The 15,330-nt window shown below is 44.0% G+C and overlaps 1 protein-coding gene across 1 annotated transcript in view; it reads right to left on the reverse strand.

Annotated features, from left to right (window-relative positions):
- Positions 1 to 7,425: 7,425 nt before the first annotated feature.
- LOC111270285 (uncharacterized) overlaps positions 7,426 to 15,330 on the reverse strand; it is a 31,838-nt gene continuing 23,933 nt past the window's right edge. The window contains exons 3-5 of the mRNA XM_022850430.2: positions 12,267 to 12,431; positions 11,726 to 11,938; positions 7,426 to 9,365 (exon numbers count right to left, since the gene is read on the reverse strand). Of these exons, the coding sequence (XP_022706165.1) occupies positions 8,374 to 9,365; positions 11,726 to 11,938; positions 12,267 to 12,431 (1,370 nt within the window). The 3' untranslated portion in view covers positions 7,426 to 8,373. The remainder of the gene's footprint in view (positions 9,366 to 11,725; positions 11,939 to 12,266; positions 12,432 to 15,330) is intronic.

Consider the following 15,330-nt stretch of genomic DNA (forward strand, 5'->3'; position numbering starts at 1 on the left):
CTACTCTCCGGTGTGGTGGCCATTAAGTGACAGTCGAAATGATGTTTACCAAATCGATTATGATAACGACTTATCGACAGATTTAGGTACGAGATAAAAGTGGAAATAATCGCCAAATAAATAGAGCGGCATGAAAAGGTTATCTGGGGTCATGGCGGTGACGGCGATCGGTAGCAGTCAAAAACGGCCGCGGTCGCGCGGCTAGCGGGCGTCTGCGCCGCCACAATGTTCGTTTTTGCTTGACGCTCCTCCGATATCCGGACAATCAGGTCTAAGGGAGTAGACGAGGATTTTTGGAACGAGCTGAAAGAGCGCTCTTACCGTGTTTCGGAACAACACGAAGGACAATGAAAGTGCTTCGTTGTTGTAGCCTGTGCCGACAGAACGAATAAGTTAGAGAGGTCAGCCAGTTCCGGCGTAACTTCTTGCCGGCCCGTACGATTGGGCGCCAGTGGCGAGTATAGCGGTAGAATCGAATGAAGTAGGCCACGCGGCGCGCAGCTTCATATCAGAAAAAGTGTTTCGAGCTAGTCGTGATGATAGTAATAGCGAGATGCGCCGATGGCATCCATCGGCTGAAGTCGGCGGCCGAATTGCTAGCTTCGACGGTAATAACTACCTAACCCATGGCAGCTCGTGCGTATCGTCATGGTATGCCTGCTACTAAAGAACGTATGTCATTTAATTTTAGCCAGTTTCTAAGCTTTACTGCATTATTATTCTGTATAAGATTTCTGTCCATTTATGCGACTATGCGCGAATACTGTCAAAGATCTATTATATATTTATGAGAAAGACAGAAAAATCTAAACGCAAGTGATAGACCTGAATAATAAACAGCTATGAAATTTACGAAATTGCTCTTGGAATAAACTCAGATTACTGTTTTTGTTTTGTGCAATGATGGTAACTTAAAACCAGTATGTACCGATAATCTAGCTACTTCAGTGTGGAAAAGCTAGCTTTAAGGTGATGTAAATTGATTTGACCCATTTAGGTGTAAGACGTACATTCTAAGGATGCACGGAAATAGGACAACTAAGTGTCCGACTAATCCTATATGAGATTAAGTTAAGTCTGTCGAAAATTTCTTTCAGAAAGGACAGCAAGAATCCATAAAAAATCAATTATTTTTTCTGTGCCCTTTGTTTTCCGGACGGTGTGAACCGAACAACATATGCACATCAGTAGTTAAGCAGAAAACGGTGTTTTGTCCTAGAGGGCTTTACGTTTCGATTCGCCATCCTATCAATCTGATACCTTGCTGCCATACCTAACAGTTACATTTTCATTCACTGGACTCCTGCCTTTACCCTTGCGTAGTCCCTCAGGTACTAATGCAAGTCTGCTAGCGAGGGTACAGTGAAATCACATCTCAGTTGTCCTTGCGAAAAAACGCCAGGCTAAGACCTCCAGTTGATGTATCTTGTTGATGACCAAAAACGCATGGTAATGCTGTGGCACATTGTCTGCAAACAAAAGACAGCATATTAGCGAAAGATAAATGCATCTATTAGAGGTGTAAATAAAGAAAACACCATTAACCGCCTGCACGAAGTCAGCTAAACCCGTATCTCACGCAAACACACGTGCTCAGCACAATTGTACAAATATGAATTTTAATGGTGTGAAATATGGCACGTTTCCAAGCGAGTAGCTGAAACGTGAACAAATGATAATTTGAAAAATTTCTTTACCTAATTGTCGTCACCGCAGGACCTAGCGAGTCAAATAGAATGCTCGGCTGGCGACAATGGCCGACAAGTGCTTTTGTTGTAATTGTGCCACATCTATACGTGACACGAGCACAACAACAGACGGCTATCCCTGAATCGACGAGTATTAGGAGCGTCACGCAATAACAATGATCATTCAACCCCTTCACCTTTTTGCAGCATCAGGATCCGAAGTGGCAGCCGTTTGCACCGGCCGCAGCGGTTCGCCTGTGCCAACTTTACCTACTTGCTATCATACTATACTCAAACTGGCGACGTATCTCATGTATGACAACTCGACCAGCGAGATAGCAAACATAAACAGCAGCAGTAGAACCGGAAAACCGATACGAGGAAATAGCGAATGATAAAAATAGGCCTAACACAGATACATGCATGCATGCATGCGTGCGTGCCTGCGTAGATGTGCGTATGCGCGAATGAGCTCGCAGAAAATCTGTACGTTTCACTAATTTGTGCGTGCGTTTCTCGTGCCCCTTGCTGTCTGTCGACAACTCCGTCTCGAGTCACCGCCACCACAACCGCGCGATCGTCGAAGTGTCTGTCGCAAGCCACCAGGCCAAAGGCTCCGTTGAAATGAAGTCTTCTACTAAGACATGCATGAAGGAGTGTTGAGACATCGGCCTTTTAGATTTGTTACCGTTTAGGTAATATAACTAATAGCACGAAGATTCAACAGCTATGGCAGCACTTCAGTTACCCTATTAACTACAGTCAATGATCACGGTTTGTTATCCTAGCGGAATTTGTCGTGTTCGATAATGAAGTTCAAAAGACAAATTAAGTTAGACCAAATCGAGGTGACGTTTTGTAAATGAACGTTACCACAACAGGATCAAGCAAATGGAAGGAATATATTTAGATATTATACTAAGAAATAGTTTCAATAATCTACATGCTTTATGACTTTGTTCTAGACATACTCTAGGCTTGAATCAAGATAAATCCATACGATTGAAAAATGACAAAACTACTGTAGCCTGCACTGCATCCACTAGAGCATGAAGTCGCGAGCTCCACTGTCGAAGCAGACGATTAAACGCTACGTCGTTTTCACAGTAGATTATCAGTAAACCATAAGTTTAACTAACCTAACCTAACCTTTTTGACTGATAATCATTGATAAGTGTTCTACCTAATTATTTTCGGCCAGTGAGAACGTCTTGCAAGTAGATAATCGAAGTGACGGCGTCGCTATTGGACACGCTGGCACCATCTGAGAAACAAATAATTGCAGTTTCTCTATGCTTACAAAAGCTGTAACTGAAAAATAAACCTAATCTATCTCAAGCCTGTGTATTGTCGATAACTGAGGATCATATTCTTCAGGCTATCGTCGAGCGCTATATACTCGATATAAATATCCCGTAATACGATAGTAACGATTCAGATTAAATGATGATCAATTATTATTGAAGATATTCTCGAGGATACGGCACTCAGTGGACCAGCAGCCTTCATTAGCCTCGTTGGCGCGATTGAGCTTTCTGACTGATGTTCAGTTCAGTCTGATCATCGCCTTATGACGATAACCAATCGTCGATTGCTTGTTGCTAGAGCCAGATAAACTCTTGTTAGCAGGGCTCGCTAACTGAGAGCAGACTGAGGTGAGAGAAGACCGAGTGTTTACACTGTGAGAAAGGCACGACATTGACTTTACTTCAGTCAGCCACTAGAAAAATCGAGACGGATTTACTCTGTCCATAGCTGCATAATACCGAATAGGATTAACGAAAGCGTTCACACTTCAGTCAGCCCACAGTTGGTTGCTATTTTGCCTTAACCTGGGTGACCCGTGATTGACGATGCCAGCAATTCGATCTGCATACAAGCCAAAATATTTTATTATTTTATAATAAAAGCAACCAGACTATTTGTAGATAAATCTTCTCACATACCTCACTTTCAGGTCAGAATGCTTCCAGCGCAAATAACCTGCTTTCATATATACATAAAAACAAAACAAGTTCAAGACAGCCAATATATCTCGTATATAAATCATTTTGTTTAAGATTTAACTTTAAAGATAGCACTTGTATTATCCACCGAAAGCAATCTAACGGTAGCGTCGACTGAAGTCGGCCTGAGGTAGTTCCGCTCGATTCGTGTAGAACGATTGTCCAGTTTATCTTGCTGAAGTATTGAGCTGTGTACATGACACTCGACGAAAAATGTTTGACGAAGACCTTCATCACACATGAAGACGAAATAATCGTTTGACGCCATTTTCCTCTGACAGACGAGCGTATAATAAGCAGTGTGATCAGTGTAGACGGAAACAAGTACGTTTCTATTTAGGTAGTTTTTATCAGATCGAAATTAGAACAATCAATGGCTATACCGAGTGAATTAGATTTCGTACGTTACAGATTTATCGACCAGGCCCGTTTTTTCAGGGATATCTAAACCTTGCTTGCCCTAAACAAGCTAAGTCATTAGGAAAATTCCGTGTCCGACTCTTATCTTTATTAAAATTTTTTACTTCACAACACATATTAGATTACTTATTGAAGGCTGCAAACCTCATCTTACTAAGCGGTCGAGCTGACAATGTTACCAGCAGGCGCGCATTGAAAGACTCCAACTGTTTGATGAAGCGTGACTTATTGAAAGATATTTTGCCGTTTGTGTGGAATTATAATGGCAGATTTTTTGATAACACCCCTGAGCCACCGGTAGCAGGCGTAGCGATGTCCACATGCACCTGCATCGTTACCAGATATCGGTATCGTTCTTTGTTAACGTTTCCAGTTGATTTGGTGACTTTTCTAGCTCTTTTCGATTTCCCTGTGTTCTGCAGTGTATCTACCTACATCAGCAAACAAATGATCCACGCTTAATCCGCTGGCTTTATCGAATGGTTCGAGTCATCATAACCGGCCCGAGCTTAATGTGAAAACGCTGATCGATCTCTAATTCTACGCATACACAAAGATGCGCATGTATAAATAAATGCTCGTACATATCAAAGCTAGCAAAATTCAATATTTCTACTCTCTGATATAGCAATATTAATCCATATCTGATCTATACATATAACATTTTTGCCCCGCAAACAAACGCGAGCATTATAGGTTAGACTGTTTCTTCACGATTCGATTACACAGCAGACGGATTTACCATCGCACCGAAGTGATGTCGATACTTCGGTCATCGCAATGCGACGCCTGCCACTGGGAGTACAGCTAATGAAAACGATCGTCTTGATCGTCGATCTTAGTACTGTACAGAAGTGTAGAGCCAGCATTAGTCAAACAGGTACGTCTGATCGTTGTGCCGCATGCAACAAAATGCCAACTTTTCCACGGCCAGCGGTAGCTTCCTTCCCCGTTAGCCGAGAAGCACGCTTGCAGTCATCAAAGTTAGCGCCGCCATATTCGACGCGAATCCACTGTGTGCACGACGATGCTTACTGCACCGCGGGGCTACTGCAGCGCCGCACAGGCCAGCACCCTCTGGTTGAATTCGATTTCTCGTCATCTCGATAAACACAAGATACTGTCCCCGTTTGGCCCTTGCTTACCTATTCGATTGCACGTTTAAAATCGCTTGATGACACCGGCCGTCCGAGCCAGCGGCGCTTCGACGGCGGAAAAAGGACACTTCCATTTGTTTGTTCGTCGTCAACCGACTTGCCGATTTTCTCGCCGTGGCCGCCGCTGGTTTCCAACAGAAGAAAGAGTGCCGAAGGTTCAAAAGCGTAACTCCTTAGTGGAACGGGCGCGCGAAGAAAAACTTCTGAGGAATGAGACATTTCTTCAATTCACTGATCTTGCTCCTGCTAACGGTGCCTTTTTGGTCATATAGCTAATGGTACAAGATGTCGAGGACGATGATAGGTTTTGTTAGAGGGCTACATGAAGGGCTTGTCAACGGATCAGGTGCGCGACCAATGAGCGGCTGAAGCAGCGGAACGCGGCAGTTCGTCGGTTTAGGAGATGCTTTAGATTTTACGCCTGCTTTTGTTGTTGCTATAGCTGGATGTCAAACAATTAGTTTTTATTTCGGTACGATCCGTTGTACCTGTGCTTTCGAAAAACTTTTTATATACAAAGCAGTGTATATAAACTGGTGCACAGTGACAATAACCAGGGCTAGGATGAATTTCTCTTGCTGCAGTTCTGCTCAGTTATTTCAACGGCTTTACCTAAGTAGATTACTTTGGCAATAGAGAGGTGATTACTCTCGCTAGCAAATGTATCTGCCTATAAACCTGAAAAGCGCCAGTGAAGTTTACTTCAAGGAACGAGAGTTCGTTTCAAGCTGGAGGCCGACCGTCCAATGCAACTGTCGTTAACTCTGACTAAAGACGAAGCAGTACTAGCGTTATAGTCCCCCACATAGACGTAAAAAAAACAATCAATCATATACAAGGACATATGTGAGCTATTAATAAGCCCATTGATGGAAGTAATTTTCATGTCAACGATGACTTCCAACATACATAAGCAGGTACACTCCCTCTAATATAATGTGTATTTCGCTGCGAGTTTACATAATGTAATCCTACTTTAGCCCTGTATACATCCATATTCGTGACTATACCATGCTTGTTTTAAACTGTACGTCATGCTTACTTAAAACGCTTGCTTATGCACGATTTAGATTACTTTGGTTCAATGAGCTTTTCTAGCTAGAGATTCATCCCAGAAACAATTCCCCCAACTCACCACCATCCACGCGTGCGTGTTCAACTTGATCAGCATACTGCATGTATACCGAACTATATAGCGACTATTTCGCCAATTCATACGTTTGGACGACGGGTTGCGAAGAGAACGTTCCCCCGCCGATCCGGGCACCACTGCTATACAGCCACCTGTCAAAGCTTTCCACTCCTGAATGGGTGCGCTTTGTCTCATATTGCTAGTTTGGCATCGACCTATCAGGCTCTCGTCATTTAAATCGACGCCGATGGCAACGGCAAGTATAGGGCCTGCGAGTCAGACTCCTCCCACGGGGCGGAGCTTGACGCGGCAGACCGATGCTCACTGACCATTACTTCAAAACCAACGGTCATCGAGAAGTCAGAAATAACATCGAGAAGCAGCGACGGTAGCAGCTGTCGGTGCGCTGTTGGAAGCGGCCCGTGATAGAGAAATCAGAGAGGGCGGCAACACTCTTCGACCACGCTCACCTTACAAGTACAAGCTCAGCCTGACCAATGCACGCTGACCTAATCAATTCGTACGAGGAAGTAATGATAATTATGGCAGTGATGCTGGGACGGGTGCCACATCTTATTATCGAAGAACTTCTCGTCTCTTCTAACTCTCGGTACTCCCTAAATAAAATTGCAAACACCCTTATGACTTGTGGTTATCAGTATTTAACTTCCCAATCTGACATGAATGGAGCTGCTACGCAGCCGAACGTACGCACGTCACGGCACCCGTAGTAACAGAGTTCAAAGCGATCCCACAACCGGAAGCTATAGGCCAGTTGGTGCCGACGATCGGCTCCAAAAAATACATTTTGTATTAGGTATGCAACAAAAGTAGCAAGCAACGAGTCGCCTTTGTATTAGATAAAGGCAAAGTTCTCCTATACGTAAATCCGTCAAAATTCATGTGGTGAATTTTGACGGATTTACGTCAAGTTGATTTCGCAGGTCGATCGAAAAGCCTATCTTGTAGCTTCGCTAGCGTCAGTATATGCTTCAAATAAGAACAACGTATTAACGTGTGTACGAAGTTTATTTGTGAATTTGACGTGCACAAGAAGGTTGAACAGCATACATTGTATGTACAGAGGATATGGGAACGATTTCTCCTTTCATTGTATTGGTACTAATAATAATATAGCTAGCATTTGGTTTTGACTAGACTCAAGCGAATACTTCATGGTTTTATTTATTTAGCAATAGATCAGGATTGTTTGTGCAAAAACTCCTTCTTCAAATGTCTAATAACCAGTATTGGCACAACTGGGCATTGTATATATATATATATGTGCGGGAAAACTACAATTGTGTTTTGTTATTTTTATTATTATTGTTATGTAATTATAAGTCTTCACTGATTGGACACTGGTCTTCTGATGCCACTACGTAGAGCCTCGTTACTATAGCATATTATCACTGTTATGGTAGAACATGTATTTACAAGGTGTAAAATACGATCCTATTTATAATGCAGTCATATCTAAACATTTAAATACCATAAGCAAATAGGGGGAAAGGTAAAGGAAGCCCGTAGATGGATGCCACTTTTTCGACGGAAGATTAGGGATCCCCTCCCCCCCCTCCCAAACAGGAAAGTGGGAAATAAAAGAAAAAGAAGAAACGGGAGAAGCACCCCACATTTTTCAACTACCACATAATAAAGAATTGAATATATGAAATCAGCTGAGATTATATTGAGTCGTCCTAGCTAACTAGGCAGCGTAAAAACCATAGAAGATACGATGGTTTCGTTTCGAGATCTGTTCGATTCACAAGAGTAACTTTATTATGCTGTTGCCACGCTTTCGCGTGTTACACAGCCTTCAACTACTACTGAGAGATACGAAGATACTGGGTATTGACGGGTTATCGGTAAGCGGCTATATATTTGCAGCAAGTAGCTATCGACTTAAGTGCAGTCGATGCTGCTAGCGCACTCCTTCGATATTCTTTTCGTATCTATTTATCATTAGGTTAGTCTACCTTAATTGGGCTCGCTGGCCGACTAAGGTCGTCATTGTTGTTATCGGCATTGCTTTCTTCCTCAGTGGCGTTTTGCTGAGCCGGCTTGGTAAACGCTGAGAAGTGATGCAGCGCCGGTGCCATACTGTCCCTTAGATGGGCCGATGAGGATGCGGTCGAGTTTCCTATCAGAGATTGTAGGCCTGAGGCGACAGCTCCTCGGCCGGCAGCCTGTGCACTCAATCGCATCAGGACATTGTTGATCGAGAATGGGTGATTCAAGCCGCTACCATTGTTGAGGTGACCTGTAGGCGGCGGCGGAGGCGATGGAGGCGCAGGAGAATCTGCGAGCGGCGATTCTCCACCTTTATGCCCCTGGGGGGTCGAGGCCCCGCCTAACGAGTTCATTCGCTGATGACGACGCCATTTTGCTCGCCGGTTCGAGAACCACACCTGAACACGGGCTTCCGAAAGGCCAGTTTTCGCAGCTAGCCGCTCTCGTGTATCGATGCAAGGGTAGTGTGTCTTATCAAATTCCTCCTCAAGCACCTCAAGTTGTTCGGGGCTAAATGTGGTTCGGTTCCGTCGAAATTTCGGTCGATCAGCATCGTCTGATTCGCCGTTAGACTCGTCGCCGCTGCCGCGCTCACCTTGATCTAGTCCAGGGTTGCCCGAGTGGTCTCGGCCGGAAAGACCTTGGCCACCATGCGGTTGAAAGGGCAGAAAGGCAGGAGACCAAATATGCGGCGGGGGTGGGGGGCTGCTCGAGCTGCCTCGGCCTGACTGGACCTGTCCAGCTAAGCTCTTCGTACCAGCTTGCGTCTGCGCCAATGCCCCCAAGGGCATTCCGCCTACACCCATACCAAGGGCCGCGACACCCCCAACACCCCCGACGCCATAACCGGCCGCACGAGCAAACTCAGCTGCTGCTCGTTCCGCAGCCCTATTACGCAAGATCCGGTTGATTGAACTTACAGACGGCGCAGTGCTATTCGTACATACACCTGCAACAGAAAATATGATACTATAAGTATGCTTAACCTTTCGTTACTTCAATTTTCACTTCCTGCACGTTAATACTACAACAAAGGTCTACCATTTGGTTCGCTTGTGCAGCAAGCGGTTTCACGTGGTCATCTCTGTCAACAACAACAACTATGATTGCTTTTCTCTACGCTGTTGTATGAGATCCACATATGGTAGGTAAAAGCTGAGTTATTGACAGATTTTCGTGCGTATATATACGGTTCACATGCTATGATCACGGCAAATCTTTGAGGCACCCAAAAGCTCGGTTATCCATCCACATCGGTGGATTTGTTGATCCGAGCAAGTTCGAGCAGATGACATTTCTCGTACTTGTCGTCTTCAGCTTCGCCAGTCCTCGAACGCTTCTAATAGATGACGCATTCATTGTTCATTGACGTAACTAACACGGCGCGATGCCGTGATATTTAAACGAGACGTCTGGTCCTTTACCACTACTCCATTGACTGCTTTAGCCCTTCTCAGTGGCACTAGTACTACAGATAGTGCTGTCCCTGGTCTTCATGTCATGACGCCAATGGTACAGTCGTTAGCTGGCGAAGCGACACGGTCCAGTGGCGTCACGTGAAGTCGGGCGTCAACCGTCATCATGTGAATTACCCGACTAACAGGAGCTGGCATTTGAGCGTCAGAATCAATAAACGTGAATGAAGACGCCGAGTTAAGGAGGCGGTTATGACGAAAAGATCAAATAGGGGCTGTAGGCTTCAGATCGCAGACTGCGGGTCGCTGCAAAGGACTACAGACTAAGTGGTGTGCGAGCGAAGTAGGATACGAAAACCAATTTTTTTTTATTTGGACACTGGCCAACCCATTGTTGTCCTTCGAGAAAGCTGCTGCGCCACCGTTTTCCGCTTACTCTAACAGTATCTACGTAGACCGGACGGATACGTATTAGTGGAGGAGAACCTCAGCCAGCGATGAGCTTCATTCAACCAGCACTTCGTTTGCTGGACCTTTTTGCTGGCCAACTTTGGTGGTCATGATGACTTCGCCGTGGACGCACCGTCTTGCCGATCATGCAGTGACACCGCGATGAGTTCCGCTGCTCATAGGACCGCTCAAAAGTTGTGCCTCTCACTCAATCCCGCTCAGATTTTCGCCAACACGATCAAGCAAACGAGGAAGACGATTCCAATACTCACTTGACAATGATTCGACCCGTAATGGTGAACATAGCAATTTCAGTTCTCGTTTACAATATGTGGTGATCGCGAGTAGCCCAAGTAATATAAAAACAATTGCGAAGCTCAAAAGGAATTATTTTAAGGACTGAGTATGGGGTTTATAGGCTTACCCATATCGTAAAATGCACCCGCCATTCGGGCCTCACAACGTTATATATAATATGGATCTAGATAGAAAAAAGTCTTGATTTATTATAAAAAGGCTTTATTAAAACCATTCAATCGTATTAAACCCATGGAGCGCACACGGCTACTACACCGATCATAAGAGAATCTGAAAGACCATGAACTCGGATGTCCTTCTCCGTCAATGTGTCCATTCGAAGCGGCAAAAATCGAAGCTCAAATGATGGCTCTCTGCTATCCATCTGCAATTGTTTTGACTACCTGTTCAACAACGAACGTATGTACAACAACTCAGAGATCATCGACAGAGCATAACTTCTAGCTAGAAAATTATCTTCGTTAGTATTTGATTACTGAACAAATATTCTGCACGTACATATATTATAAGCTAACAGTTCCTGCCAGTTGTACACCGTCTATTCCACTTGCTGTCTTCAAGCAGTGGCACCGTTTAAATTCGCTGCCAGTGAATGGGTGTCTGCGTGTGTCACTATCGCTTTATTAAATACTAACAACAAATGGGCGTGTGACTCCACATAAATGATTTGACGGCCGAACGAAATCTGTTACAAATGTGTAGTTAATAAATGAGGTATGAATGGGGTTCTGAAATGAGCCCCATTCATGTTTCGAATCCGTCGGCTTTGGCGTGCTATCAATAATTGGATCAAGCGTGAAATTTTGTTTAGTAAATCAGGGCACTATAGGGATACCGAATAGCCATATTGCTATAGTCAGATGCTAACTGAGATCTTCTCGTTTAGAATGTCTTTTTTTTTTTACTATATGTGCACTCAATGTCGCATCTACGAATCTGCACTACTGAAAGACGTTAAATATAGAACAATAACCAGTATGGTTGGATTCAAATGGAGCTTACAAATAAAACTTGAACCTAGTTGATCTCAACACACGTTGCTCTTGTAAATCATTGTTCAGTGTTTCAGCCAGCCCTAGACAGAAGCTATTTTATAAAGCTAAAGCTTTTTATTACTAAGACGTACCATCGGCAATCAGTCGCTCTCGGATTTCCCAGGCGAATATAGTCGGATTCTCCCTCTTGTACGACTCAATTTTGGCAACCACCTGCGGGGTGGCCACTTTCGGCTTTGAGCCGCCAATTACCCCTCGGTGTCCCGCGGCTCCCAAACTGCCTCCAACACCTGGCACCCCATCGATTCCAGCGCTAGTAACGGGAGCGCCTGATAATGGTGACCCTATTAATGGTTGAAAAATCCGTTCGTTGCAATTAGAATCTTTATTAAAACACTTTTCCTACATAAAGTTGACTGTGTAAAAGCAGGAAGTAAATATCAAGTTAGCATGTGCGACTAGGTGATGATCTTGGCAACATGGGTTATTGCAAAGCTGTCCCCGGTAGCCCACCCTGAGTTGTGGGGGAATATGTTCAGAACGCATTCATTACTGTTAACACTGTAACCGATTGACATCCATTAGTCACCATGCGGAACTGGGTCAAGAAAGGTCTCTAAAAGTACGAATCACCAAAGTGGCGTTTAGTGCATAGAGGTAGTGAACGCTTACTTTGTTGCTCAAGCAATAGTTTTCCAACATGCAGGCTCGGATTGTGTTGTGCCTGAAGAAGTCGCGCAAGGTCATGGGGCGGCCGTAGGGCTGTTAGCTGTGAAAGGTCTACCGGAACACCTAGTCCTGGTAGGGAGAACGCAGGCCACAACGATGAGGGAACTCCTAAAAGTCAGTGAGAAACAAACAGAAGTACAGCGAGACCAAATATAAAATCGTCATACTTTATCTATCAGTCAGTTGTTCAGTCGGTTTCATTGTGCGCGCCAAACACGTGCGCACGACAGAAACGATCTATAGTAAAATAGCACGATTTGACTTTTCACTCCTGCCATTTTTTCATTGGCCCCTATGTAAAATTCATATCAGATTATGGGTTACATACAGGCGTACACAGTAGATTACTAGAATAAAATGGGAGATTAGGAGAATTAAAATAGCTAGAGATGAAACGGCCAACATCCGTCAACGGGGTCGATACATGGCTGCAGTTGTCCAAACGACAATGTCGCGATAATGGCAAGATATACTATGATCCAGCTATCAATTATGATAGTGTTTAATTGGACTGAAATTATGCGGACACCTCGCAGAGGTCCTTGGAAGAGTATACAGCACGAAGTTTCTCCGTGCTATTTACTCGAGTTTAGACGGAGTCAAACGACCGAAAGGCAACAACTTCGCTTATTGACGGTTCGTTTTCCGAAAAAACGTACATTTTCGGAGAGACGTAGATTCTGTACGCAGCCGTTATTTCGTCGTCGACTAAGGATTGAATCTACGAAAGAAACATAACAAAAAGTTGTATATTTGAACAGTTACATGTCACGATTCGGCCAAATAGTCCGGTAGACCAACGATAATAGCTACGACTAATGTTTATTAAGTATTTGCAAATCTTATCAGGGCTTAAGGCTTTAAAGCGAAGTGGCAGTAGCTAACTAACGCAGGGGTGCACGACTTAACCTCGACAACGGCGGAAAACGCTTGTAGTACGCTTACCGCTGACATCTCTTCTGTCAATCTCAGGTAATTTTTTATATTTATTATCGTAATCAGGTAGATAGGTTGGTAGAGGGGACAAACGAGCGCCGCATGCTACATTCGTTAAACCAAAATAGGGTACGACAACAACACCTGGTCCAGCTGGCGACGACGCAGACGCCTTAAAAGCACGAGATTATAAGGAAAGAGAAAACAATATGATATAAAATACGATACTGATGTAGAATCAAAAAGAAACTGTTGGAAAGCTTCGAGTTCTTTGTTGGCAGCAAGTGCGCTTCGCTTAAATGTTTGTTCGTCTTACGCGGAATCTAATCCAATATCTGCGGCCCTTATTAGATCAGCGGCCGATACACAACAACGATAGCGGCGATATCGTTAAAGTCTTCAACGTCACTTTTATCGCAAAGGATAAATCGTTTATACAGCGAACCGCCACGCATCGATGTGCGTTAGCGCACACGGAACCTTATTTGCTACTCTTTTTGTCGCCGTCGGGGGCAACAACAAAATTCGAAAATAGGTGGAACATCGTAGACGACAACAGGGGAACTACAGTATACTACTTGGAATTGAGCTTCCAACTCAATGCAAATACGCAAAGAATAAATTATCTCGCACGCCTCGTTCCCGACAACGGTACACCGAATGTGTGATGTTCGCTACTAAAAAAAAACGCAAGAACAAAAACCAACATCGGGGTTTTTTAAGCCGAGTGAACACAGGGACATCATCCACTTGCATACGCACCTGTTTGTATATGACGTCTAATCATTTGGACTGAAATATTGCGGTCGAAATGGTAACTTATTTAAATTTCTGTGTTTTTTCTGCATTTTTCTGGTTGATTTTTTTCAGACGGCTGCCGTCAAAACACGTATATGCATCTCTTCAGAGCCCATTCGTCGTTAGTGAAAACCGGACTTCACAGACTGGGCAAGTTTGCGTTGTGACTTCAAACCTCATCTAATTGTTTTTCCGGTCGCGATCGATGCTAGAGGGCTTAAGTTTTCTCCTCTGCGATAATTTTCTCATCATCGATAATCCGTAATGTCATCATCTCAATCAATCATTCGATTTCCAGGTTAAGCCGCCAATCGATTCCTATAAGTATCAACTTAACGAATCTCAGGCCATATACAAATATAAAATACCCGCGCACTTTATGTGAAACCGGGGAAGTTTAATAATACTTTTTGTATTCAAAAAGCAAATAGCATAGGGTATCTGAAAAAATTACTTTATTTGAAACATGATGCAGGATTGCCATCGTCTATCGACCACTTGGGCTTCTATTGAACGGTGCTATGTTTGTGGGTCGATGGGTCGGCTATTTGCGGTCATCACATAAACGTTATTTTCACAGTTGAGCATCGAACTCATCTGACGAAAACCGACACAGCAAAGCACAGATGAAATATAGATGACGATGCATTTACTTAGTAAATCGACAGCACAACTATGTTCGCTAGATAAATAATTTTTTTCTTACCTTTACTGCCTCTATCGACTGCTGCACAAAACTACAAGTTCAGATTCGCATGGCCGAGGCTGCCCGATTCTCAAAAGATCGCTAGGGTTTAACTCGATTCCGATTCCCAGCCGAGTCAGCCAGTCAAGGACCAATAAAGAAATAATGTCCACGATTCAATTTTTAGACACGACGAGCTAGACCAACGAAGTAAGGCAGCGAATCAACCAGAAAAAAAATAATGTAAACGTAAACAAACAACAGCAAACGCAGCGATCGCAATAAGCGATTTCGCTGCCACCATTCTATCTATAATCTTGTTGATCCTCGACATTTGATCTACAATTGGTCACATTTTTCTCACAGCTCCCTCCCCCCCCCTACCCCCCGGCCCGGTAACATTTTACCTGCTTCGTTCTAAATAATTCCGTTCCAATCTATTCTACCCAGCCCGTTATTTTCCGGACAGGGGTACGCGGCAACGCCGAACGGCTAGCTGGCCGGCCAATGTACCGCAGTGACTCTGTAAAGTCGCCGGATAAAAATGGTTACAACAGCAGTAGCAATAGCAACTGAACTTTGTCATCG

The sequence above is a fragment of the Varroa jacobsoni genome, unplaced genomic scaffold (assembly GCF_002532875.2).
Source record: "Varroa jacobsoni isolate VJ856 unplaced genomic scaffold, vjacob_1.0 scaffold_1460, whole genome shotgun sequence".
NCBI classification, from domain to species: Eukaryota; Metazoa; Arthropoda; class Arachnida; order Mesostigmata; family Varroidae; genus Varroa; species Varroa jacobsoni.